This window comes from Rhinoraja longicauda, chromosome 7, assembly GCF_053455715.1.
Source record: "Rhinoraja longicauda isolate Sanriku21f chromosome 7, sRhiLon1.1, whole genome shotgun sequence".
Classification (NCBI taxonomy): Eukaryota; Metazoa; Chordata; class Chondrichthyes; order Rajiformes; family Arhynchobatidae; genus Rhinoraja; species Rhinoraja longicauda.
The window spans coordinates 14,062,924-14,090,898 of NC_135959.1; the positions used below are offsets into that span (position 1 = coordinate 14,062,924).

Genomic DNA, 27,975 nt, shown 5'->3' on the forward strand with positions numbered 1-27,975 from the left:
GGCAGCTTATTCAAAGTCCAACTCGCTGCTTTACGCTCACAGGGGCGAAGATGGCAAAGAAGCTGCTTCTCCTGGATGTCGACTGTGGCGTGGACGACGCTCAGGCAATAATGATGGCCCTGGCAGCTCCTCGCGTACAGGTCCTGGGTGTCACCTGCTGTCACGGAAATACGACAATCGACAACGTGTGCAAGAACGTGCTCCGAGTGCTTAAAGTTTGCCACAGGTCAGAGGTGGGTGACGCCAACCACAGGTAAAGGGACAGATTCTTAGCACATGTGCTCATTTCAAAAATCAATGGGCGCTGCAACCTATGATCAAAATAAGCTGCAAGTAAGCTATGATAAGCTGTACGTAAGAATGACAATTATTTTGAAAACTGCCATTTTGGTGTGATTATGTTAGTTAATTGTCATATACAGTCTGAAGAAGGGTCTCGACCCATTCCTTCTCTCCTGAGATGCTGCCTGACCTGCTGAGTTACTCCAGCATTTTGTGAATAAATACCTTCGATTTGTACCAGCATCTGCAGTTATTTTCTTATACGTCATATACATCAGTTCAGTTTAGTTTATTGTCACATGTACCGAGGTACAATGAAAAGTTTTTGTTGTATGCTAACCAGTCAGCAGAAAGACATTGCGTGATTGCAATCGAGCCATTTACAGTGGATAGATAGATACATGATAAGGGAATAACGTTTAGTGGAAGGTAAAGCCAGCAAGGTCCAATCAAAGATAGTTGGAGGGTCACCAAAGAGGTAGTTCAGCACTGTCCTCTGGTTGTGGTAGGATGGTTCATTTGCCTGATAGAAAGCTGGGAAGAAACTGTTTCTGAATCTGGAGGTGTGCGTTTTCACACTTCTATACTTTTTGCCTGATGGGAGAGGGGAGGAAGTTGCAATGAAATTGCGTGCTCACATGAAGTTACTAATTAAACTATACCTACAGTAATGATAAATGCAATGGTAGAATGGTGCAAGTTTGCATTGAAAATTGGATTAGTGTAAAAGCATAGTAAAGTACATTAATGGAATAACCACATGAGGTAGAGTTGAGAGTAAGTGTATGTGGCAACACTACTGGAACTAGGGTGTAAAACAGGAATTGGTTCAGTCTGGTAGCAGAGGGGAAGCTGTTCTTAACAAATCTGAACATCAGGCTTTTAAGCTCTTGTATCTTCTCCCAGAAGGTGAAAAGAGAAAAGGGAAGTGACAAGCATTGTTGACGATATTTCCATCCATCTTGATGTTTCTTTACTCAGAGAAGACAGAGGTTTGTGGTGTTATTCTGGCTGGAGGTCTGTCACCAGTGGAGTTCCGTAGGGATCTGTGCTGGAACCTCTGTTACTTGTGATATACTGTGTATACAAAAATTACTTGGACGTAAGGGTAGATGGGTTGGTTACTGTGTTTGCAGACGACACCTAAATTGGTGGAGATGTGTGTACAATACAATACAATACAATACAATACAATACAATTTCTCCTGAGATGCTGCCTGACCTGCTGAGTTACTCCAGCATTTTGTGAATAAATCAATTTGTGCCAGCATCTGCAGTTATTTTCTTATGATACAATACAATATATCTTTATTGTCCTTGTACAAGGGTACAACGAGATTGGGAATGCGCCTCCCATACGATGCAATAAATTAATTAGCTAGTCAGTATTAATTTAAACAACCCAATGAAACAAATTAGAACAGTTTTAAAACAGAATAAAGTGCAAGTAGATCTGTGCTGGTTCCCCGACTACGGGCGCTGTCTGTAAGGAGTTTTACGTTCTCCACGTGACCTGCATGGGTTTTCTCCGAGATCTTTGGTTTCCTCCCACACTCCAAAGACGTACATGTTTGTAGGTTAATTGGCTTGGTATAAATGTAAATTGGCCTTTGTGTGTGTAGGATAGTGTTAATGTCTGGACATCGCTGGTCAGCGCGGACTCGGTGGGCCAAAGGGCCTTCTTACATACTATCTCTAAACTAAACTAAACTAAACTAAACTAAACTAAACTTGGATATGCAGGGAGAGGAGGGATATGTTTCATGTGCAGTCAGATATGATTAGTTGATGTTGACATCATGTTCGGCACAGACATTGTGGGCTGAAGGGCCTGTCCCCCTGTGCTGTACTATGTTTTATGTTCTATGTTCTAGTTCATCGTCTATGTTTCCTTTTCTCGTACATGCAGATTCCTGTTTTCCGAGGTGCGGAAGTCTCTCTCCTGGGAAATCAGTTAAATGCGCAAAATTACCATGGGAAGGATGGTCTGGGTGATGCTCCAGACCCCAACGCTCCAGGGCTGGAGCACATACAAGCTGAACACGCAGTAAATGCCATGATACGGATTGCCACGACGTATGCTGGCCAGGTGAGAAGAGCAGGCCATTCAGCCCCTTTGCCCCGTTCTGTTCAGTTTCTCGGTCCCATTTCACCACCCCATGTTGTTTTGATTTTGTAGCTTCTACCTCCTTTGCATAACAAATGTTGTTGTGGTTACTGGAATTAAAAAACAGAAAAGTCTGGGAATATTTAGTGGCGTTGTTGCCACCCACAAGTCCCATAAGCCTCACTTGAAGATCCTTATCTCTGGTGCTGTAAAGCAGCAACTCTACAGCTGCGCCACCGTGCCACCCCTGATTTTGACGTGGTGGCGAGAGCTGGTAAATCTTATTTAATGAGAACAAAAATGTTTGAACCTCATACTGCTGTTTGTGCTTCTGATTAAAAATCTGAGTATCAAATGAATTCTAAATGAGCACCTAAAGAAGAGAGTGAAAATACCGGTTGTATTTTACCACTGTATCAGCTTTCCATACACCTCTCATTCTCTGCACTGACCAACTATTTATTATCCCACAGGTTACTCTCGTGGCCACTGGACCCCTGACAAATGTTGCATTGGCTTGTAAAATGGATCCTACTTTCCCATCGAAGTTAAAACATTTGTACATCATGGGAGGAAATATGGAAGGTAGACCCTATATTTTGTGCTATTCAATTTAGGCAACCTTCACAGCTGAATTCGACAAGACTTTATCTGATGTTCATATCTTGTCGGGGAATTCCCCTTCCTTTATAAGGGGATTAGATAGAGAGAATGCACAGTCTTTTACCCAGAGTAGGGGAATCAATTATTCAATCATGGCTGATCTATCTCTCCCTCCGAACCCCATTCTCCTGCCCTCTCCCCATAAACCCCTGACACCCGTGCTAATCAAGAATATATCTATCTCTGCCTTAAAAATATCCATTGATGGTCCCCACAGCCTTCTGTGGCAATGAATTCCACAGATTCACCACCCTATGACTAAAGAAATTCCTCCTTATCTTTCTAAAGGAACGTCCTTTAGAATATGGGGAGAAGGCAGGAACGGGGTACTGATTGTGGATGATCAGCCATGATCACAGTGAATGGCGGTGCTGGCTCAAAGGGCCGAACGGCCTACTCCTGAACCTATTGTCTATTGTAACTAGGAAAATGGACAGGGGAGAGCCGGTGGATGTAGTGTACCATGACTTTCAGAAAGCCTTCGACAACGTCCCACATAGGAGATTAGTGGGCAAAATTAGAGCACATGGTATTGGGGGTAGTGTACTGACATGGATAGAAAATTGGTTGGCAGACAGAAAGCAAAGAGTGGGGATAAATGGGTCCCTTTCAGAATGGCAGGCAGTGACTAGTGGGGCACCGCAAGGCTCGGTGCTGGGACCGCAGCTATTTACAATATACATTAATGACTTGGATGAAGGGATTAAAAGTAACAGCAAATTTGCAGATGACACAAAGCTGGGTGGTAGTGTGAACTGTGAGGAAGATGCTATGAGGTTGCAGGGTGACTTAGACAGGTTGTGTGAGTGGACAGATGCATGGCAGATGCAGTTTAATGTGGATAAATGTGAGGTTATCCACTTTGGTGGTAAGAATAGGAAGGCTGATTATTATCTGAATGGTGTCAAGTTAGGAAAAGGGGACGTACAACGAGATCTGGGTGTCCTAGTTCATCAGTCACTGAAAGGAAGCATGCAGGTACAGCAGGCAATGAAGAAAGCCAATGGAATGTTGGCCTTCATAACAAGAGGAGTTGAGTGTAGGAGCAAAGAGGTCCTTCTGCAGTTGTACAGGGCCCTAGTGAGACAGCACCTGGAGTACTGTGTGCAGTTTTGGTCTCCAAATTTGAGGAAGGATATTCTTGCTATTGAGGGCGTGCAGCGTAGGTTCACTAGGTTAATTCCAGGAATGGCAGGACAGTCGAATGTTGAAAGACTGGAGCGACTAGGCTTGTATACACTGGAATTTAGAAGGATAAGAGGGGATCTTATTGAAACATATAAGATTATTAAGGGATTGGACGCGTTAGAGGCAGGAGACATGTTCCCAATGTGGGGGGAGTCCAGATCGAGGGGCCACTGTTTAAGAATAAGGGGTAGGCCATTTAGAACGGAGATGAGAAAATACATTTTCAGTCAGAGAGTTGTAAATCTGTGGAATTCTCTGCCTCAGAAGGCAGTGGAGGTCAATTCTGTGGATGCTTTCAAGAGAGAGCTAGATAGAGCTCTTCAAGGTAGCGGAGTCAGGGGGTATGGGGAGAAGGCAGGAACCGGGTACTGATTGGGAATGATTGAATGGTGATGCTGGCTCGAATGGCTGAATGGCCTACTCTTGCACCTATTGTCTATTGCCTATTGTCTATTGTCCTTTAATTCTGAGGCTATGACCTCTGGTCCCAGACTCTCCCACTAGTGGAATGATCCTCTCCACATACACTCTATCCAGGTCTTTCACTATTCTGTAAGTTTCAATGAGTGAGCTGCAGAGTGACCATTATTGTTGGTGCCAATGCTTTGGTTGGGTTTGTCAATCTGCAATGAAAACTAAACTGAGCTCCACAATAGTAAATACTTACATGGGCCTACCCCATCGAGGAATCTTGAAATGTGACTGCAGAGCATTTTTTACTTAAATTCCTTAAAGTGATGAAATGATACACCTGAATTGCTGAGATGTTGGTAATTGAATATTTTCAAGTAAGTGATAAGGAATTACTTTCACCGTACTGCTAAACGTGTTTGAGTAAAGAGAGCTTTCAAGTTGTGGTGGGATGAATTTCATTAGAAAATAGATGCAGGAGGAGGCCATTTGGCCCTTCGAGCTAGCACCGCCATTCATTGTGATGATGGCTGATTGTCCACAATCAATAACCCGTGCCTGCCTTCTCCCCATATCCCTTGATTCCACTAGCCCCTAGAGCTTGATCTAACTCTCTCTTAAATCCATCCAGTGATTTGGCCTCCACTGCCCTCTGTGGCAGAGAATTCCACAAATTCACAACTCTCTGGGTGAAAAAGTTCCTTCTCACCTCAGTTTTAAATGGCCTCCCCTTTATTCTAAGACTGTGGCCCCTGGTTCTGGGCTCACCCAACATTGGGAACATTTTTCCTGCATCAGGCTTGTCCAGTCCTTTTATAATTTTATATGTTTCTATAAGATCCCCTCTCATCCTTCTAAACTCCAGTGAATACAAGCCTAGTTTTTTCAATCTTTCCTCATATGACAGTCCCGCCATCCCAGGGATCAATCTCGTGAACCTGCTCTGCACTGCCTCAATTACAAGGATGTCCTTCCTCAAATTAGGACACTAAAACTGTACACAATACTCCAGATGTGGTCTTACCAGGGCCCTATACAACTGCAGAAGAACCTCTTTACTCCTGTACTGAAATCCTCTCGTTAAGAAGGCCAACATGCCTTCACTGCCTGCTGTACCTGCACGCCAACTTTTAGTGACTGGTGTACACAGGTCTTGCTGCACTTTCCCCTTACATAACCTAATACCATTGAGATAATGAAGAAGGGTCTCGACCCGAAACGCCGCCCATTCCTTCTCTCCTGAGATGCTGCCTGACCTGCTGAGTTACTCCAGCATTTTGTGAATAATACCTTTGATTTATAACAGCATCTGCAGTTATTTTCTTACACCATTGAGATAATAATCTGCTTCCTTGTTTTTGCCACCAAAGTGGATAACCTCACATTTATCTATATTATACTGCATCTGCCACGCATCTGCCCACTCATCTACCTGCCCAGGTCACCCTGCAACCTCCTAACCTCCTCTTCACAGTTTACACTGCCACCCAGCTTTGTGTCATCCGCAAACTTGCTAGTGTTGCTTCTGATTCCCTCTTCCAACTCATTAATATATATGGTAAACAGTTGCGGCCCCAACACCGAGCCTTGCGGCACTCCACTCGCCAAAGCATGCCATTCCGAAAAGGACCCGTTTACTCCTACTCTTTGCTTCCTGTCTGCCAACCAATTTTCTATCCATGTCTGCACCCTACCCCCAATACCATGTGCTCTAATTTTGCTCACCAATCTCCCGTGTGGGACCTTATCAAAGGCTTTCTGAAAGTCTAGATACACTACATCCACTTGATCCCCTTCATCCATTTTACTTGTCAAAAAATTCCAGAAGATTAGTCAAGCATGATTTCCCTTTCATAAATCAATGCTGACTTGGACTTATCCTTTTACTGCTATCCATATTCATGGGCTTTATTTTTCAGGCAGAGGGAATATCACAGTGTGCGCTGAATTTAACTTTGCAGCTGATCCAGAAGCAGCTCATATTGTCCTGGATTATTTTACGTGTCCCATGCACATCACAACCTGGGAATATTGTCTTCACCATCCACTGCCTTGGGTAAGTTGATGAAATCAAACTCAATGCTAGCATTTATTTCAAGAGCACTTGTGTACAAAAACAGGGATGTAATGCTGAGGCTCTATAAGGTTCTGGTAAGGTCGTATTTGGAATATTGTGAGCAATTTGGGGCATCATATCTGAGGAACGATGTGCTGGCCCAGGAGAGAATCCATAAGAGGTTTACAGGAATGATCCCAGGAATGAGTAGGTCAACCTATGATGAGCGTTTGTAGAAGAATGAGGGGGGACCTCATTGAAACATGGAGAGGATGTTTCCACCAGTGGGAGAGTCTAGGACTCGAGGTCACAGCCTTAGAATTAAAGGATGTTCTTTGAGGAAAAATTGAATTGGCTAGAGGGTGGTGAATCTGTGGAATTGTTTGCCACAGAAGGCTGTGGAGGCCGTCAGTGGATATTTTTAAGGCAGAGATAGATAGATTCTCGATTAGTACCAGTGTCAGAGGTTATGGGGAGAAGGCAGGAAAAAGAGGTTAGGAAGAAGGGATAGATCAGCCAAGCTTGAACAGTGGAGTAGTCTTGATGGGCCAAATGGCCTAATTTTACCCCTATCACTTATGACCTTATGACCTCATGTCCTTATCAGAGACAAAATAGGGACAACTAAACACTACAGTTCCATTGAACTTTGGTCTGGCTGCATTTGGAGTCTTGCTGCTCTATAGAACTTTGGTCTGGCTGCATTTGGAGTCTTGCATGCAGTACTGGTCGCCGTATTACAAGAAGGATGTGGAGGCTTTGGAAAGGGTGCAGAGGAGGTTTACCAAAATGCCGCCTGGAAGAGTGGGTATTAGCTACAGGGAGAGGTCAGACAGACTTGGATTGCTTTTGCCTGAAATGCCAGAGGTTGTGGGAAGACCTGATAGAAGAATATATAAAATTATGACAGGCATAGATAGGGTTGCTAGTCAGAACCTCTTTCCCAGGATGGAAAGATAAAATACCAGAGGTATTTAGCTTGAAAGTGACCTGAGCCAAAGGACCTGAGTCTCCTCAGCAGATAAACTGAGGATGCAGTCTTGCTGATCTGTGTACAAACAATGTGTTTCACTGTATCTGATACACGTGACAATAAAGGAACCAATGAACCATTGATTTGGACCAGCGATCCCCGCACATTAATACTATCCTACACACACTAGGGACAATGTACACACTCACCAAGCCAATTAACCTACATACCTAAAGACAGGCTGCTGGGAAACAAGAGGGGGAATGGGATCGCTCTAAGTGCTGGTATGGGCTCGAAGAACTTAGTTCAGTTCAGTTAGATTATTGTCATGTGCAGTGAAAAGATTTTGTCGTGTGCTCTCCAGTCAGTGGAAAGACATTACATGATTACAATCGACCCATTTACAGTGTACAGATACATGATAAGGGAACACAAATTGCTGGAGTAACTCAGCGGTTCAGGCAGCATGGGTGACGTATCGGGTCAAGTCCAAATTCTGTACCTTTTCATGCCTCCTGTTTCCGTCACCCCCTGACTCTCAGTCTGAGGAAGGGTCTTGACCCGAAACATCACCCATTCCTTCTCTCCAGAGATGCTGCCTGTCCCGCTGAGTTACTCCAGCATTTTGTGTCTACCTTCGATTTAAACCAGCATCTGTAGTCCTTTCCTACACATGATAAGGGAATAACACTTAGTGCAAGGTAAAGCCAGTAAAGTCCGATCAAAGATAGTCCAAGGCTCACCAATGTGGTAGATAGGAGTCCAGGACTGCTCTCTGATTGTGGTAGGATGATTCAGTTGCCTGATAACAGCTGGGAAGAAACTGTCCCTGAATCTGGAGGGACAGATTCACACCTAAAATTTTGCCCGATGGGAGAGAGGAGAAAACGGAATGGCCAGGATGTGACTCGTCCTTGATTATGCTACTGGCCTTGCCGAGGCAGCGTGAGGTACAAATGGAGTCAATGGAAGGGAGGTTGGTTTGTTTGATGGTCTGGGCTGCACCCACAATTCGCTGCAATAGTTGAGAGATAGTGAGTGAAAACAGGCCCTTTGGGTCACTGAGTCCATGTTGACTATCAATCTCCCGTACTATGTTATCCCATGATCAGAGGGAATGTCAAATAAAATTTATGTACGTGTTTTATTGCCACTGCTTCCACATCCACAACTGCATTGGCAGAACCCTATTCACTACTGATCACCAGTGCCAAGTATTCATTTCCTGAGCCAACTCACAGAAGTGGGACCACATGTGTTGCAATGACAAAACAGATGTGGCTTAATGCATGCCTCCTATCATGCATTCCTCTAATGGACGTAAATTCAATTTCTGCATGCGGTTCACATCTGAGGTAGCTGGTGGGGGAAGTGGAAGGAATGGAGGCATTTAACAGCTGTGTACAGGTTTATGCCAGCATGTCCTCCTCTCACTATCTGGAGATGTGCCGACTTTAATTTGGCATCACCAAACCTCAACCTCATGATTGGCTTCTCCTTGATATTGCCCATTTCATCTTTAGTGGTGAAAAGTACTTTAGTCCATTACCATGGTTCCTCATGTGTAGGAAAGAACTGCAGATGCTGGATTAAATCGAAGGTAGACACAAAATGCTGGAGTAACTCAGCGAGACAGGCAACATCTCTGGAGAGAAAGAAAGGGTGATGTTTCGGGACGAGACCCTTCTTCAGATCAAGGTCTGAAGAAGGGTCTTCACCCGACATGTCACCCATTCCTTCTCTCCAGAGATGCTGCCTGTCCTGCTGAGTTACTCCGGCATTTGTGTCTACCATGGTTCCTCATTTGAGAAAAAAGGCCAGTCGAATTAAAGAACTTTAATGATTTTCAAGGTTAACATGAAATGCATCTTAACTGGATTGAATGTTATTAACGTGGTATGCTTTCAGATTTATGGAAAACATCTGTACATTTTGTTGGAAAAACAGCAGCAATGCCAGAAAATTATTTGTTCAGTATTTAGCACTCACTGACATGAGATTAGGCAATATTCTGCTATATTTGTTCAACTTGTTTTGTGCTATCTGTTGGGCCTACACTGAATCCACCTGTGCACTCTATGTACCACTGTCTGTAGAAGGGCCTTAATCCAAAACGTCACCTATTAGTTTTCTCCAGAGATGTTGCCTGACCCGCTGAGTTACTCCAGCTGTTTGTGTCTACCTTCTGTTTATGGATGGAAGTGATGACATTTTTTGTTTCCTGTAATTTGACAGGTGTTCTTCAACGAGTGGATACATCAAGGCACGGAGAAAGCTTGTTTCATGAGGAAGATAACGGCACACAGCGAAACGTTTGCCAAGATCAAGCAAGGCAACAGAGAGTTGTATTTTGAACCGGGTTTTGTCTCGTGCGATTCTTATGCAATGGCCGCGGCTATTGAGGAGAGTGTTGTTACTGAGCACATCCAGGTCGGAGTGAGTGTGGAGTTACAGGGGTCATTAACCAGAGGGATGATGGTCCTGGACACATCGAACCTACTGAAAAAACAACATCGAGCTTTTATCGCGGCAAAATGTGATATGGAGAAGTTTAGTCACCTTATGATGTCCGCTCTGAAATAGTGAGAGAGGTTAATAGTAACAATAGCAATAACATCAGCCTTTTAACTGAATGCAAAGTGTATATGTTTGCACCTATTTCTCCTCGCCCCCTCTCCCTCCACATACTCTCCTTTCTCTAGCTTCACAATACACAACTCTTCAATCCTCTTGACTCACACCTTCTGTTTTTTCATCTCTGGCCTTTTTCCAGCATCTGTCCATCAGCACCTCCCATCACCTGTATCACTGTATCAACCGATTATCTGCCAGGTTTTGTCCTACCCCTCCTCTCCTCCAGCTTCCACCCCCCCCCCCCCCACACACACACCGAAGAAGGGTACAAACCTGAAACATCACCTGTTCATAGATCCAGAGATTCCTACTGATCTGCTGAGTTACTCCAATACTTTGTGCCTTTTTTGTTTATTTCATTTGTCTTCTCTTCCCCTTCTCATTTTCTCCTCAAAGGATAGGGAATGTCTCCATCCACAGTTATCCCCTTGCATCCTAATCAGGTTGTCCCTCTTCTTCCATGGGCTGTCATCGATCATATCACCCCCAAATTTAATCTTGTCCTCACCCAAGATCCCAACTTAGTTCATTGCAGAGTTACGAGCAGTTTTGTTTTTAGGGATATAGCGCGGAAACAGGCCCTTCGACACACCGAGTCGGCACTGACCATTGATCCTCGAACATTAACACTATCCTACACACACTAGGGACAATTTACACTTATACCAAGTATACAAACCCAACCCAATTAACCTACAAACCCTGTACGACTTTGGAATCTAGGGGGACACCTAAGATCTCGGAGCAAAACTTGTAAACTACAACTCCATTTTCTCGGCTTCTGCCCCGACATCACCTGGGGAACAGTGCTCCTCTTGAAATATAGTTATTTCAATAGAGGAGACAACATTACAATAACCACAATTCATATTGGATTTAGACTTTAGACTCTAGAGATAGTGCGGAAACAGGCCCACCGAGTCCACGCCGACCAGCGATCACCCCATACACTAGCACCATCCTACACACGAGGGACAATTTACAGTTTTACTGAAGCCAATTGATCTACAAACCCACAGGGGGATGCAGGAGTGTGGGAGGAAACTGGAGCACCCAGAGAAAAGGTGGACCAGGGAGTTTCGGAGGGAACGGTCTCTGCGGAAACCAGAAAGGGGTGGAGATGGGAAGATGTGGCCAGTAGTGGGGTCCCTTTGGAGGTGGCGAAAATGTTGGAGCACAATATGCTTTGCCTCTCTATCCCCTCCTCCTTCCCAGTTCTCCCACTAGTCTCCCTGTCTCCGACTACATTCTATCTCTGTCCCGTCCCCTCCCCGGACATCAGTCTGAAGAAGGGTCTCGACACGAAACGTCACCCATTCCTTCTCTCCAGAGATGCTGCCTGACCCGCTGATTTACACCAGCATTTTGTGTCTACCTTCGATTTTAACCAGAGTCTACAGTTTTTTTCCTGCATCCAGAGAAAACCTATGCGGTCATGGGGAGAACATATAGAGTCCATACAGACAGCATCTGTAGTCGGGATCGAACCCAGGACTCTGGCGCAGTAACACGGCAGCACTACCACTACACCACGGAGCTGCCTCATTACAAGAAACGCAATTCACAGCTGGATGAAAATAAAAACATCGAAAGCAGTTTAGTTCCATGCTACCTTTATTTTCTATTGATTCACACAGTATTCATGAGCCATTACAATATGAATTCAGTGGCACCCACCAGATTCAGCAAAAGCAAAGCCTATTTTTCTGATATAATACTGTCTCTCTATCAAATAGAGTACATTTTATTTTCTCATATCAGTTCTCTTGTGGAGTGTTAACAGCTTGAAATCTCAAGGCAAACCATGTCTTTGAAATTGAAATCTTTGATCACGACAAAATGTACCCAAATCCAATTAGACATCTTGATAAACAATGATATGTATTCATAGGGCGGGTTTATAATACGAATCATATTAAAGGCTGACAAATAGAGGGCCATTAGTATCTCTGCAGGGGAGGAGAGCGTGGGGCGGAGAGGCTTAGGAAGAGATTTCTAAAGCGCACGGCCTTCACGGGTCACAGGGCTGGAGGAAGTAACAGAGGTAAGGAACGTTGACGCCTGGAGGTGGTGGGCGGATGGGAGGATATGTTGAGCATGGACTATTGAGGGAGACTTCACAGGCAGTGATGGGGAGACTTCACTGGCAGTGATTAGCAGTGTCAAGAAATGAGGATGGAAACAAGTGCGGCATCAGAATAGCGTAGGAAGGAACTGTAGACGTTGGTTTATACCAAAGACTGCACAAAATGCTAGAGTAACTCAGCAGGACAGGCAGCTTCTCTGGAGAGAAGGAATGAGTGATGTTTCGGGTCGAGACCCTTCTTCAGACTGAGAGTCAGGGGGGTGACGGAAACTGCAGGTATGAACAGGTACAGGTACAGAACATATACTTGACCCGAAACATCACCCATTCCTTCTCTCCAGAGATGCTGCTTGTCTCGCTGAGCTACCACAACATCGGAATAGTCAACTTACGAGATATCAAAATAAGGAAGGTTTCCGAATAAGGTTCAGGGGTGGGATCTTCTGAGATAACAATGGCAAACACCATTCCATTTCCCCAAACCCTCCATATAATTTCCTTGGGAAAGTTTGGTGTAAATATTTCCTACTTAAAAAAGATGATCAAACTTCCACAAAGATTTAATAGTTAACCTTCTAGCCGGTTTAGTTTGACCTTAAATGCCTTTATGAACAAGTTAATAATGAATTATTGTTTGCATTCAATACCCCATTTTTAAGGTATCATTACCCCCGTTATTGAAGCATAAATTCTATTGGCGTTAGCGTTTGCATCGTGTATAATCGTAACTCTGGCACTGCTGGCTTTATGTTCTTCCGTCTGGGACGTACCGCATCTTATTTCAGGGCGTTAATCATCAGCTGCTTATACTTTTCCATGTCACATTCCAGGAAGATGGTGGCTTTGTGTTGGAGCTTCAGGATGTCGAGGGTGTCCACGATCATCATGCCCCTGGTCAGTGATCCGTGCATCTCCACACTCACCCCGTACTGGGCACGCTCTGTCACCAAGGAGTCATCGATGGCAGCCGACATTGCGTATGAATCACAGGACACAAAGCCACTTCCAAACAGCAACCCCTTGCTACCCACATCACCCTGGGTATAGTTTGCAGTATGTGCAGATATCTTCTTAAAGAACCGAGCCTTTTCACTGTCATGATTCACCCACTTTCTATAAAAGTCCTGCGAATGAATGATGAATGAATGATACTTTATTATCATTTACTGGATGCATTAAAAAGAGAGTTAGATAAAGCTCTTAGGGCTAGGGGAATCAAAGGGTCTGGGAGAAGGCAGGAACGGGATATTGATTGTGCATGATCAGCCATGATCACATTGAATGGCAGTGCTGGCTTGTAGGGCCGAATGGCCTCCTCCTGTAGCTATCGTCTATGTATCTATGTATCACATGTGATCTGTCACAGTGAGATTCTTTGCTTTGCTTACACAATATACAAAGAGTCGCCACATCTAGGCGCCGACCAAGTTACAAAGTGTTCCATTTAGTCCACAATGGTCCCCCTTTGTTCTCTCGCCCCCCGCCCCCCCTCGTGCCGAATCCCCCTTTGTTCTCTCCCCCCCCCCCCCCCCCCCAAAGCCGAGTCCCCCTTTGTTCTCAGACTAATAAAAAAAGTGATTTGGAAATGTCGTGACAGATTCAGGCAGGAACCTTTCCAGCCCATCTCTCCATAACGCTCCCTGACTGTACTGCTCACCCTGAATCCCCATTGGTAACAACATGCTGGATGTATTGGTTATTCCTATTGAGATGCCATTACTCACGTTGGTAACCTGGTTCCACACAAAGGCACTTTTTCAACAAAAGTCGTTCCTCCTGCAAGTTCTCCCCATAACTGAATAACTGAGTCCAATCTTTAATTCCCAAACCATCATTCACATCCTTCAGCCAAGAAAATGTTAGCCACTCTGTCAGCTATTTACAGTAACATCAATTGCATTGTGGCTATTATAGACAATAGACAATAGGTGCAGGAGGAGGCCATTCGGCCCTTCGAGCCAGCACCGCCATTCAATGTGATCATGGCTGATTATTCTCCCCATACCCCCTGACTCCGCTATCCTTAAGAGCTCTATCCAGCTCTCTCTTGAATGCATTCAGAGAATTGGCCTGCCTTAAGTGCCATGTTTCTTTCAAACTAAACCATCTTTTCTCATTCACATGTTGAACCGAATTTAAGAATGAACAGAAGATAGACACAAAAAGCTGGAGTAACTCAGTGAGACAGGCAGCCTCTGGAGAGAAGAAATGGGTAACGTTTCAGGTGAAGACCCTTCTTCAGACAATTAACAGCCAGGGCCGGATTAAGCTAGTGTGGGACCTGTAGCATATGTTATAAAGGGGCCTGAAATACGGGACAAGGTGACCTCACCCAGCCAGCGTCCATGTGCTCCCGCTCCACCAATGGTGGCCACCCGGGCCTACAGTGTTTGGAGGTAGACACAAAATGCTGGAGTAACTCAGCGGGTCAGGCAGCATCTCGGGAGAGAAGGAATGGGTGAAGTTTCGGGTCGAGACCCTTCCTAAGGGTGTCCAGATAGGGGACAAGGGCGTTCCCGTATTAGGCAAGTTGGCAACCCTAATATAATGGCACTGGAGACATCAAGGGCAGCTCTCTCAGTGTTAATAACGCCGGCTACACACCGTGTTCCCTACTGGTGAGAGAGAGAGAGAGAGAGAGAGAGAGAGAGAGAGAGAGAGAGAAAGCGTGCGGTGGATACAGAAGAGGTAAGCTTCAGGACTGAAGAAGTGGCTGGCGTCCGGCGAGATTTTGCAGGGAGGTAAGAGAACCGTGTCAGCCTTTCAATGGGAGGAATGTAACAACAATGCAAACAAAGATAAAATGTAGTCGGAGATAGTAAGACTGGTTAGAGAACTGGGAAGGGGGAGGCGATGGGGAGGGAGAGGGAAAGCAAGGGTTACGAAGTTAGAGAAGTCAATATTCATTCCGCTGGGGTGTAAGCTGCCCAAGTGAATTATGAGGTGCTGTTCCTCCAATTTGCACTGGGCCTCACTCTGACATTGGAGGAGGCCCAGGACAGAAAGGTCAATGTGGGGAAGGGAGGGGGAGTTAAAGTGTTGAGCAACCGGGAGATCAGGTAGGTTTAGGCAGACAGAGTGGAGGTGTTCAGCAAAACGATCGCCGAGCCTGTGCTTGGTCTCGCCGATATACAGGAGTCCACACCTGGAACAGCGGATACAGTAGATGAGATTGGAGGAGGTGTGAGTGAACCTCTGCCTCACCCGAAATGACTGTCAGGGTCCTTGGACGGAGTCTCGACCCGAAACGTCACCCATTCCTTCTCTCCAGAGACTGGACTGTCTGTCCCGTGTTTCTGTCCCGTTGATTTACTCCAGCATTTTGTGTAACCTTTTAATTACAATCGGCTGTGCCACACCTAGTCATGTTCGACTGACTGCCTGGGGAAATTGCAGGCAGTGTGTAGTGCAGGAGAGAAGCAGCACAAAGTTGCCTTGAACAGCAGTGTGCCTGAGGGCAGGTAGTATTATAGAACTCAGCAACACGGGAGCATGAAAAGCAACCTAGACTTTGAAAGTAAGATGTCACGGAAGATATGTAAGATTTTCCATGGCAGTGTTAAAAGGAAAAGATCAGGTCAGGGCAATCTGGGTTCCTTACAGAGAGAGGAGGTTTTATAAAGGGAAATAGCAAAGGAGAAACAACAGAAGATGCAAAAACAAAACCAGAGAAACCAAGGCTCTTGTGAGGGTGAGGGACTGAAGGAATTTCGTTTCCATCGACCTCATTGGAGACCCTCGCTCTATCTTTAATCGGACTTTACTGGACTTAATCTTGCACTAAACATTATTCCCTTTATCCCGTATCTGTACACTGTGAACGGCTTGATTGTAATCATGTATAGTTTTGCCGCTGACTGCAAAGTACACAACAATAAAAGGCTTTTCACGGTACCTTGGTACACAATAAACTAAACTACACTAAAACTAAAGAAAAGTTAGTGGTTGGTGAAACAATAAGCTGATAAATCCCAATGGCCCCATGATCCAGTTTTGAAAGACATGGCTAAAGAGATAATTGGCACAGTATTATAATAGACAATAGACAATAGGAGGAGGCCATTCGGCCCTTCGAGCCAGCACCACCATTCAATGTGATCATGGCAGATCATTCTCAATCATTACCCCGTTCCTGCCTTCTCCCCATACCCCCTGACATCAAGGACAAAGCGGGCAAGGTGGGGAGCTTGGATAATTACAGACCGATTGCTCTAGCCAGTGTGTTATCCAAAGTCCTGGAAATAATTTTATTAGATAGATTATGTTTTTATTTGGGTACTACAGACAACCAGTTTGGCTTCAAGGCTAAGCATGGTACTGATTTATGTATCTATGCCCTGAAGGAAATGGTTGAAATGTATAGAAGGCAGAATTCCTCTGTGTTAATTGGTTTTATTGATGCCTCTAAAGCTTTTGATCGAGTCAACCATCATAAGCTGTTCCAAAAACTGAGTCAAAGAGGAGTGCCTAACAGTATAATTAGGGTCCTGGCATATTGGTACGCCAACCAGAGCATGCAGGTCAAATGGGGTAATGCAGTCTCTGTACCATTTGGTGTTGGTAATGGGGTTCGCCAGGGGGGGCTACTTTCACCAGCCCTCTTTAATGTGTACATGAATGATTTATCTGACCAGCTTAGAGGCTGTAAAACAGGATGTATGATTGGTAACACCCTGGTAAACCATCTTATGTATGCCGATGATCTGGCGGTTTTTTCTCCTAGCAGTGCTGGGTTTCAGCAGATGTTGAATATATGCTCTGAGTATGGTGTCCAATTTGACGTGAAATACAATGCTAAAAAGAGCGTTGTCATGATTTGTAAAGTAAAAGGGGACAAAGATCTAGTCTTCCCAGCATTTTACCTGTCAGGGCAGGTTCTATCTGTCTGCTGTAAAGCTAAGTATCTGGGACATGTCATCACAGATCAAATGTCTGATGATGAGGACATGTATAGACAGCGCCGCATGTTGTATGCACAAGCTAACATGTTGGTTAGGAAATTCCACTGGTGCTCAGGAAATGTCAAGATAAACCTGTTTAGAGCGTACTGTACTCCTCTTTACACTGCTCCTTTGTGGATAAAGTTTAATAAGTCAAGCATCCATAAACTTAAGGTTGCCTATAATGACTGCATGCACATATTGCTTAGAAAGCCAAGGTGGTGCAGTGCAAGTGAACTGTTTTGTAGTGCAGGAGTCAATACGTTTCATGCCCTGTTGAGGAATCTCATGTTTAAATTTATATGCCGATTGAATGGTTCTCAGAATTCCATCATTGTGCTGCTGGTAAATCCTGGTTTCAGTGCCGTGAGATACCTGTCACCTATGTGGAAACATTGGTATTGTTGCCTTTTCTAATTTAATTTAATTTTATATGTATATACTGTGTACTGTATGTGTATTCTAATGGACCATGAGTCTGCTTAATAAATTTTAATTAAAAAAAATAAAAATTAATTAAACTGCATCTGCCATGCATCCGCCCACTCACACAACCTGTCCAAGTCACCCTGCAACCTCATAGCACCTTCCTCACAGTTCACACTACCACCCAGCTTTGCACCATCTGCAAATTTGCACATGGTACTTTTAATCCCTTCATCCAAGTCATTCATGTATATTGTAAATAGCTGCGGACCCAGCACCGAGCCTTGCGGTACCCCACCAGTCACTGCCTGCCATTCTGAAAGGGACCCATTTATTCCCACTCTTTGCTTTCTATCTGTCAACCAATTTTCTATCCATGTCAGCACCCTACCCCCAATACCATGTGCTCTAATTTTGCCCACTAATCTCCAATGTGGGACCTTGTCGAAGGCTTTCTGAAAGTCGAGGTACACCACATCCACCGGCTCTCCCCTATCAATTTTCGTAGTTACATCCTCAAAATATTCCAGAAGATTAGTCAAGCAAAATTGTACAGATCTGGAATTGTAGATTGAAGGGGAGCACATTCTGAGCCCCCTTAAGAAAGGAATGGGGGAGAGAAAATAGGAAACTGCCAACCTCAGACAAACTACAGTCATTGGACCAGTTGGATATTGACAACAATCCAGTCCTGACCATGGGCACCATACTAACTTATAATTCCAGATATTTTATTCATTACCTGAATCCAAATTTGTCAACTACCACGGTGGGATTCAAACTCCCATCTCTGGACCAGTAACCTTGCCTCTGGAGCACCATCTGAATAACATACGCACTAGGCTATCATTCCCCACGTGCCACGACTGGTCTGAAGCTGCTCCTACACAACGTACCCAGGGCAGGTAATGGCGGAGGCAGTACTCCAGGGTGGCGATGTACACGGGACAAGTGAAGTGGCTCAGCACAATGGAAGCCGCCTCTGGGTCTGTGACAAAGTTGAACTCACCGCAGACTCTCACATTCCCTCTGGCTGGAAATAAAAGCAGGGGAGTTAATGCTTGAGTATAAAACATTGACATAATGCACAACCTAATAGCTGCATCATCTGGGAATCATTTGGGAAGATCTTAATGACAACTTGATGGGCCGAATGGATCTTGATGACAGTAGACCTGATGGGCCTTATGGTCTAATTCAGCTCCTATCACTTATGACCATTTTGATCTAATGATAACACGTTGCTCCAGATGTGGATTTAACTCCTTGGTACCTCACCCAGTCTTCTTATGTTCCAATAGGGACTTTTGGTTATGGGTTGGAGTAATAGACAATAGACAAAGGAGTAGGCCATTCGGCCCTTTGAGCAGAACTGGGTACAGTCCTTTCCCACCACGGACAATCACTCCTAAGATTCCCTGCAGTGTTACGGGATATAATTACAAGGACGGATAATAATTCAATGTCTTTTTCCAAATCAACTAGATAAGGCAAACTCTGGGCCTGTCTGCCTGCCTTACTTCCAGACAAGTACTATGGGCTGTCCAGACACCACATGTATCAGAGTACCGACAAAAACAAAGTACTGCAGGTACTGGAAATCTGAATCAAGTGACAATATGCGGGTACACAGTAGGTCAGGCAGCATCTGTGGGGAGAGAAACAAAGTTAATGTTTCATTGGACGGTGAATGACTGTCGATTTAGATTTGTGCACCAGAGAAGGAGAGAACAAGTGAAAAATGTTTGGATAAATTGGAAAACAGGAGAGTTTGAATGACAAAAGTTTGGTTAGTGTGAGATCACAAAGTTCCAGAGCCGGTGAAATTACAGAGCAATTATCCAGACGCTGCAAGGAATGTTGAAGGACTTTGAAATGGGAATGTAGAAAGTGCTCATTATCTGACGTTGTTGAACTTAAGTGTAGAGTGCAGAAGGCAGTAATGTGCGATATGGACGGTGAGCAGTTGGTTTTGTCAATAATGTCCCTTCAGACAGAGTGGTAAAGCAGGCTCTGGGCATACCTTCCATGTTTCCACCCATGATGTACAAATCCTTCAGCTTTGAAGGAAAGGTGGGGTAGATCTTGGCAGCCAGGGCTACGTTGGTCAGGGGTCCAAGAGCAACAAAAGTGATCTACAAGAGGAAGAGACAGGACTTAGTATTGTAACGGTGAAATATTAATTGCTTTGTTTGTTTCAATTATAAATATTTCATTTAGCTTTGGGAATTACAAACTGCAACCCGTATTTGTAGACAGTTGAATTTACTGCAGACATCTGCAAATTTCATTGATACTTTGACGCAATTTAATCTGTTCAACTTCTGCTAAACCAAACTTCTGATGTTAGAGATAACTCAAATCCTGTCAAGAAAATCAAAGACTTTGTAGTTTAAATTGGAATTGAGACATTCAAATATACGTCTTCATTAAGTTAATTTTATCAAGTTCTCAATAGCCCAAGGTTTTCTGCGGCTTTTCAGCCTAACTTTAGTTTAGTTTAAAGATACAGCGCGGAAACAGGCCCTTTGGACACTGAGTCCGCACCGGTCAGCGATCTCCGTCCATTAACACTACCCTACACATACTAGGGACAATTTTACATTTATACCAAGTCAATTAGCCTACAAACCTGTATGTCTTTGGAGTGTGGGAGGAAACCGAGGATGTCGGAGAAAACCCACGCAGGGTCACGGGGAGAACGTACAAATTCCGTACAGACGGTGCCCGTAGTCAGGATCAAACCTGTATCTCTGGCGCTGTAAGGCAGTAGCTCTACCACTGCGCCACCGTGCTAGGGTAGTTGAGGAAAGATTTCCATGAAGTTGTTCGGATGCAATTGACTTAAAATGGTTTTCAACCAAAGCCTCATCAAGAAAAAGTTTCCTGTCATTTGCTTCTCTCCTTCAATTGTCTACCAAAATCCTCCACCTTCCATTCAGAGGTGATAGTGTCACGCAACCTTGAAACAGGTCCTTCAGCCCAACAGCTCCATGCCAACCACCGGGCGATCATTTGCACTGACCCTACGCCAATCTTTTGCTAACCTCTCCCCATCCATGTCAACCATTCCTACACTGTGTACTCACCTACACAATAGTGGCCAATTAATCAATCAGGCCGTACATCATTGGTATTTGGGAGGAAGCCAGAGCACCCAGACGAAATGCATGTAATCCTAGGGAGAACGTGCAAACTCCATGCAGAAAACACTGAAGTCGGATACAACTGGACTTGCTGGAGATATACTGCATGAGAAAGCAGGTCTAATAGCAGCACCACTATGTTACCCAAATACCATCCCACCTCAATGCTAAAATCGCAAGTTACCCATATTTGAGACAGAAACAAGGGTTCAAACTCTAATCGGGTTACCACTGACTACCAAGTCTTACGTTCCCAAATGTCGGCACATCTCACCTGCCCGGGGTGCTCATTAACTATCCGTGCCATGGCATTCACCGCGTGTTCGGACTTTAAATGTTCCGCACCCGGAGCGTCGGGATCGGGAACATCGCCCAGGCCGTCCTTCCCATGGTAATCGGCGGCGTGATGGAGTACACCCAGGAGAGAGGTGCCTGCTCCACGATAGACAGGGATCTGGAACATGGACAAACGGTCAGAAATATCACTTGTGCATCGGGTACGTTGCTCAACAACAATCATGAAAGGCCACGAAAGATGATGTCATTTGGCATAAAGGACCCTCATAGGTTCATGAGCCATAGTATGCCATTCGGCCCATCGCGTCTACTTCGCCCTTCAATTGTGGCTGATCTCCCTTTCCCTCTCTACCCCATTCTGCTGCCTTCTCCCTGTAACCATTGACGCTCTTGCTGATCAAGTATCCCCGTGAGGCTACTTTGCCAGTGAGCAGCCCAGGGCACTCGTGGGCAACGAAACGGAAGCACTTCCCTGATTCAGTATTATTGCCATGTGCTAATCTATAATATGGTAAAATATGATCTGCTTTATCAGGGCACTGAGCGAGACGTTAGCTGGACTCCAGTCTCCTGATTACCATTTAACCACACTCTCCTCGAATGAGCACATCAACCAAGTCAGGAACTCAGCCTCTAGATGGGGGGGGGAACCACCTCCTTGTGCTCACACCGTAACATTAACACCTCACCAGGTGGGTAAGGATTTATAAGACTGTCTCGATTGGTGTCACTGGTTCCCTCTATCAAAGAAAGATTCAGGAACTCCTTCTGAACAGTCCTTCCATAACCTTTAGAGATACAGCGTGGAAACAGGCCCTTCGGCCCACCGAGTCCATGCCGACCAACGATCACCCCGTACACTAATACTATCCTTCCCGCTAGGGATGATTTACAGAAGCCAATTAACCTACAAACCTGCACGTCTTTGAAGTGTGGGAGGAAACTGGAGCACCTGGAGGAAACCCACGTGATCACAGGGAGAACGTACAAACTCAGTACAGACAGCACCCGTGGACAGGATCGATCCCGTGTCTCTGGCGCTGTAAGGCAGCAACTCTACCTCTGTGCCACCGTGCCGTACCTGGTTGGCGCTCTATATATTGATGAACCCATTTTAAGAGGTTGTACATGTGTTTTATTTTCTGTTGTGGTCAGAGTTGTTGCTGAACAGGGAGGCACAGTCCCCGGCCTGCTCCTCGTCACTACCTACCTCCATCCTGTTACACAGCTTCAGCACACGCAGCACGTTCTTGCACACGTTGTCGATGCCCGTGTTACCGTGAGTGCAGGTTATCGCCAGGATGTGCACGTTGGGAGCTGCCAGAGCCATCATCAGGGCCTGGGCATCATCCACCCCAACATCTACATCCAAGATCAGCAGCTTCTTGCCCAGGTGGCAACCTAAAGGGCAGGCAGCATGGAACAAATGTGGCAATGTTTAACAACACAATGTAGAAACAAAGGAACTGCAGATGCTGGTTAATGCACAAAAGCATACAAAGTGCTGGAGTCTCCTACAGTAACCTCAAATATACCTGGTATCCACAAATACTGTAGTAATATAACTGCAGATGCTGGTTCAAAACGAAGGTATCACAAAATGCTGGAGTAACTCAGCTGGTCAGGCAGCACCTCAGGAGATTTGCGATATCCGCAAATACTGTGCTAGATAGAGGCTGGATAGGCTGGGCCTGTTTACCCTGGAGTGCAGGATGCTGAGGGGTGGCATAGATAAGGTAAACATCCAGTCTTTTTTACCAGGATAGGGGACTAAAATTAGAGGGCACAGGTCAAAGGTGAGAGGGGAAATATTTGAAAAGGGATTTGTGGGGCATTATTTACACACAGGATGGTGGTTTATTGGCTGGAAGGAGGCCCTAGCAGGGAAGACGGTGGAACAGCAATGGCAGGTAATCCTGGGAATAGTGCAGAAGTTGCAGGATCAATTTATCCCAAAGAGGAGGAAAGATTCTAAGGGGAGTAAGAGGCACCCGTGGCTGACAAGGGAAGTAAAGGACAGCATAAAAATACAAGAGAAGAAGTACAACAAAGCAAAGAAGAGTGGGAAGCCAGAGGATTGGGACTCTTTTAAAGAGCAACAGAAGATGACTAAGAAGGCAATACGGGGAGAAAAGATGAGGTACGAGGGTAAACTAGCCAATAATATAAAGAAGGATAGTAAAAGCTTTTTTAGGTATGTAAAGAGGAAAAAAATAGTCAAGGCAAATGTGGGTCCCTTGAAGACAGAAGCTGGGGAATTTATTATGGGGAACAAGGAAATGGCAGACGAGTTGAACCGGTACTTTGGATCTATCTTCACCAAGGAAGATACAAGCAATCTCCCAGATGTTCTAGTGGCCAGAGATCCTAGGGTGACAGAGGAACTGAAGGAAATCCACATTAGGCAGGAAATGGTGTTGGATAGATTGATGGGACTGAAGGCTGATAAATCCCCAGGGCCTGATGGTCTGCATCCCAGAGTACTTAAGGAGGTGGTACTAGAAATTGACGATCATTTTCCAATGATCTATAGATTCAGGATCAGTTCCTGTGGATTGGAGGGTAGCTAATGTTGTCCCACTTTTTAAGAAAGGAGGGAGAGAGAAAACGGGAAATTATACACTGGAATTTAGAAGGATGAGAGGGGATCTTATCGAAACGTATAAGATTATTAAGGGGTTGGACACGTTAGAGGCAGGAAACATGTTCCCAATGTTGGGGGAGTCCAGAACAAGGGGCCACAGTTTAAGAATAAGGGGTAGGCCATTTAAAACTCAGAGAGTTGTAAATCTGTGGAATTCTCTGCCTCAGAAGGCAGTGGAGGCCAATTCTCTGAATTCATTCAAGAGAGAGCTGGATAGAGCTCTTAAGTATAGCGGGGGTATGGGGAGAAGGCAGGAGTGGGGTGCTGGTTGAGAATGATCAGCCATGATCACATTGAATGGCGGTGCTGGCTCGAAGGGCTGAATGGCTGCACCTATGGGCGGCACGGTAGCGCAGCGGTAGAGTTGCTGCTTTACAGCGAATGCAGCGCCGGAGACTCAGGTTCGATCCTGACTACGGGTGCTGCACTGTAAGGAGTTTGTACGTTCTCCCCGTGACCTGCGTGGGTTTTCTCCGAGATCTTCGGTTTCCTCCCACACGCCAAAGACGTACAGGTATGTAGGTTAATTGGCTGGGTAAATGTAAAAATTGTCCCTAGTGGGTGTAGGATAGTGTTAATGTACGGGGATCGCTGGGCGGCACGGACTTGGAGGGCCGAAAAGGCCTGTTTCCGGCTGTATATATATGATATGATATGATATGATAACTCAGCAGATCAGGCAGCATCTCTGTACAACATGGATAGGTGACATTGCGGACCAAGACCCCTATTCAGAACTCTCTAATAGGTCACCTGTTCTCCATGTCCTCCAGAGATACTGCCTGGCCCGTTGAGTTACTCCAGCACTTTAATAACTGCGGCACGGTGGCACAGTGGTAGAGTTGATGCCTTACAGCACCAGGGACCCAGGTTCAATGCTGACTACGGGTGCCTGTCTGTACGGAGTTTGCACGTTCTCCCCGTGACCTGCTTGGGTTTTCTCAGGGATCTCCTATTTCCTCCCACACTCCAAAGACGTATAGGTTTGCAGTTTAAGTGGCTTTGCATAATTGTAAATTGTCCCTAGTGTGTGTAGGATAGTGTTGACGTGCGGGGATTGCTGGTCGGCACAGACCCGGTGGGCCTAAGGCCCTGTTTCCGTACTGCATCTCGAAACTAAACTAAACACAATGTTCAACTATACCTGGTTGTCTCAGGGTTAAAACTGTGTTCCTTGCGTCAATTAATATTTTAACCCAACCAGAATTCCCAACTGGAATTTCCAACTAGGAAATTGTAGGGCTGGCTTCTCTGATCTTCCCTCTGTCCTGCCCATAGCCCATGTTATTTTCTGCCCACACCATCGAGAGTCCAAATCCCAGATCCGAGCAGTTCTAAAGGGGAAAGGAAATTGGTGCAATCTATTTTCTTCCAACAGAATGTGTCTTGGATTTGGAGCCATACAGTGGCCAGCTGTACAAGTCAAGTCAAGTCAAGTCAAGTCAATTTTATTTGTATAGCATATTTAAAAACAACCCACGTTGACCAAAGTGCTGCACATCTGATTAGGAAAAAAAAAAAGAAACATACAGTGGCAGGCAGCCAAACACAACGGCACGGCCATCTTCAACAAAATGTTTAACTAAAGCAGAATGGTGTCCCGCGGCCGAGCCGCGCCGGGCGATGGAAGGCCCCGCGGCCGAGCCGCGCCGGGCGATGGAAGGCCCCGCGGAAGAGACCTAAAAAAAAGAAAGATTTCCCCCACCCACAACCCCCCCCACATACCCACCCACACTGACCACCCCCCAATTTTACCCTATTTGACCGATAGAATCCAGGAATGAGTGGGTTAGCATATGATGAGCATCACACCATGATTTCCCAGTTTCCCTACTACTTCTCCTCCCACACACGCCGTAACCTCCACCGCCCATCTGATTCTCTGCTAATCTAAGACCAGCCCCTCTGACCACTCTTCTTGGGATACCCATCCAGTTATATGCCCAGTAGGTTAGCAGGGCAGACAGTGAGGCTGGGGGCTGGGCGAGTTCACAACTGCCTCAGTAACATCTCATCAGTGGACCTTCGTCTTTTGAAATTAGTTTCTGTACCCAATATCCCAACTCTGGTGAATGATCAACTTCTGGGGCCACATAGTATGTGATGGACTAACAGAGAAATATTTCTTTAGTACCTTTCTCTGTGCAGAAAATATGTGAATCCCATGGGCAAAGGTGAAGGAAGATTGGGTCCATCAGGATATCAGTAAACAAGGGTCTCGACCAGAAACATCACCCATTCCTTCTCTCCAGAGATGCTGCCTGTCCCACTGTATTACTCCAGCTTTTTGCGTCTATCTCCTTGTTTAGTTATTTACCCATTCAGACTGGCATCGACTTGTATCTTTACTGGGGAAATTATTGGAAAGTGAAACCCCAGACAATGGAGAAATATCCAACATGATTGTGAGCCAGGATCAAACCAATGGATGAGAGTTTTATCTACTTAGGAAACCTTCACCAGCTTGGGCTTCAACCTCTAGGGCGGCACGGTGGTGCAGCAGTAGAGTTACTGCCTCATAGCGCCAGAGACCCAGGTTCGATCCTGACTACTGGTACTCGTCTGTACGAAGTTTGTACGTTCACCCCATGACCTGTGTGGGTTTCCTCCTACACTCGAAAGACGTACAGGTTTGTAGGTTAATTGGCTTAGTATAATTGTAAATGGTCCCTAGTGTATGGGGGATAGTGTTAGTATGTGGGGATCGCTGGTCGGCACAAGGGGCTGTTTCCATGTTGTATCTTGTAAGTGATAGGAGCAGAATGAGGCTATTTGGCCCATCAAGTCTACCCCACCATTCAATAATGGCTGATCCATCTCTCCCTCCTAACCCCATTCTCCTGCCTTCTCCCCATAACCTCTGACCCCTTTCCTTATAAGGCAGCCCCGTCCCAGGATTCGGCCTAATGGAACCTTTCTGAGCAAGCCCCAGTACAAGTAGATCCCTCCTTAAGTAAAACCAAAACTGGTTGAAGTACTCCAGGTCTCACTTTACCATTACCCATGTTTCATGACAACAGAGATTCATTGGGGGCTGTCAGAGAGTTGAGCGATATGGGAAACATACAGGAAGGTGGAAATAAAGTCAAGATCAAGCCGCCCATGATCTTATTAAAAACTGGGCCCAAAGACTTTCTGCTGTCCTATTTCCTGTGGCTTGCAGTGTCTCTCAGTGTGAGTAGTGAGTTCCATATATTTTCAGCGCAGTTTAACTTGGATATAACTTGTATCTTATAGCAAGATATAAAATTCTTAAAGGATTGGACAGGCTAGATGCAGGAAAAATGTTCCCTATGTTGGGGGACTCCAGAACCAGGGGTCACAGTTTAAGATTAAGGGTAGGCCATTTAGGACTGAGATGAGGAAAAACCTTTTCTCCCAGAGATTTGTGAATCTGTGGAATTCTTTGCCACACAAGGCAGTGGAGGCCAATTCACTGGATGTATTCAAGAAAGAGTTAGATTTAGCTCTTAGGGCTAAAGGAATCAAGGGATATGGGGAAAAACCAGGAACGGGGTACTGATTTTAGATGATCAGCCATGATCGTATTGAATGGTGGTGCTGGCTCGAAGGGCCGAATGGCTTACTCCTGCATCTATGTTTCTATGTTTCAATGCTCCTCCTTCCTGGGGTGTTTTCCATCGCTACTAACTGTTGACTGGAAAATTTACCCACAGATTTTATTTCTATTTTAAGCACTACTCACTGGTCGGGAGCACAGCTTGCTGCATTGTTGGGTGTTTGTTTAATGTAGCTCGGTTGCCAGTTTCAGCTCTGGTGCAAGATGAAGGTAAAAATCGGTCCACGTGACCTTGATGTCAGCAAAGGTGACTGGTAATTAAACAGCAGCGACCTGGGATTATTTCACCGAACAAAGGTAGTGTCCAGGTTAGATGAATCGCAAGTGGAGGCTGAAAAAAAGACGATAGTTTTATACTAAAGCAAATTAAATCTGCAGCAATGCAATAAATATATTTTTATTTTAACAAATTTTCAAAGCATGCGAAGTTCTAATCATTACTTTCTGAACCTTGGTACTAACCAGGTTCAATAACGTGGCAACAATACATCTTGGGACCTACTTGGAATAAAGCAAGAAAGACGGCTCGTATGTCTGCAGGA

General features: G+C 45.2%; 2 protein-coding genes across 3 annotated transcripts; one reads left to right on the forward strand and one right to left on the reverse strand.

Moving 5' to 3' along the window:
- On the forward strand, positions 1–13,867 carry LOC144595091 (inosine-uridine preferring nucleoside hydrolase-like). 2 transcript variants are annotated; one of them, XM_078402122.1, is made up of 5 exons: positions 1–233; positions 2,192–2,371; positions 2,863–2,974; positions 6,571–6,707; positions 9,916–13,867. In XM_078402122.1, the coding sequence occupies exons 1-5, from the start codon at positions 51–53 to the stop codon at positions 10,261–10,263; spliced, it is 960 nt and encodes a 319-aa protein (XP_078258248.1). In that variant the 5' UTR covers positions 1–50; the 3' UTR covers positions 10,264–13,867. The 2 variants fall into 2 exon arrangements, with proteins under 2 accessions (XP_078258248.1, XP_078258249.1); XM_078402123.1 differs by having other exon boundaries at positions 222–333.
- LOC144595093 (nucleoside hydrolase-like) lies at positions 13,138–27,584 on the reverse strand. Its single transcript, XM_078402126.1, has 6 exons — positions 27,560–27,584; positions 22,420–22,610; positions 21,187–21,366; positions 19,790–19,901; positions 18,663–18,799; positions 13,138–13,524 (listed from the first exon to the last, which is right to left on the reverse strand). Exons 1-6 carry the CDS (start codon positions 27,582–27,584, stop codon positions 13,177–13,179), a joined length of 993 nt encoding a protein of 330 aa, XP_078258252.1. The 3' UTR covers positions 13,138–13,176.
- Between the last annotated feature and the right edge of the window lie 391 nt (positions 27,585–27,975).

Bases quoted from the DNA above. Each gene is read 5' to 3' on its own strand.
- LOC144595091 (XM_078402122.1), top strand. From the start codon at position 51: ATGGCAAAGAAGCTGCTTCTCCTGGATGTCGACTGTGGCGTGGACGAC. The intron at 234-2,191 runs GTGGGTGACGCC...TCGTACATGCAG, and splicing joins AAGTTTGCCACAGGTCAGAG to ATTCCTGTTTTCCGAGGTGC. The intron at 2,372-2,862 runs GTGAGAAGAGCA...ATTATCCCACAG, and splicing joins CCACGACGTATGCTGGCCAG to GTTACTCTCGTGGCCACTGG.
- LOC144595093 (XM_078402126.1), bottom strand. From the start codon at position 27,584: ATGCAGCAAGCTGTGCTCCCGACCA. The intron at 21,367-22,419 runs GTAGGTAGTGAC...TCCATGTTCCAG, and splicing joins AGCTGTGTAACAGGATGGAG to ATCCCTGTCTATCGTGGAGC. The intron at 18,800-19,789 runs GTATGCCCAGAG...TTTTATTTCCAG, and splicing joins CATGGGTGGAAACATGGAAG to CCAGAGGGAATGTGAGAGTC.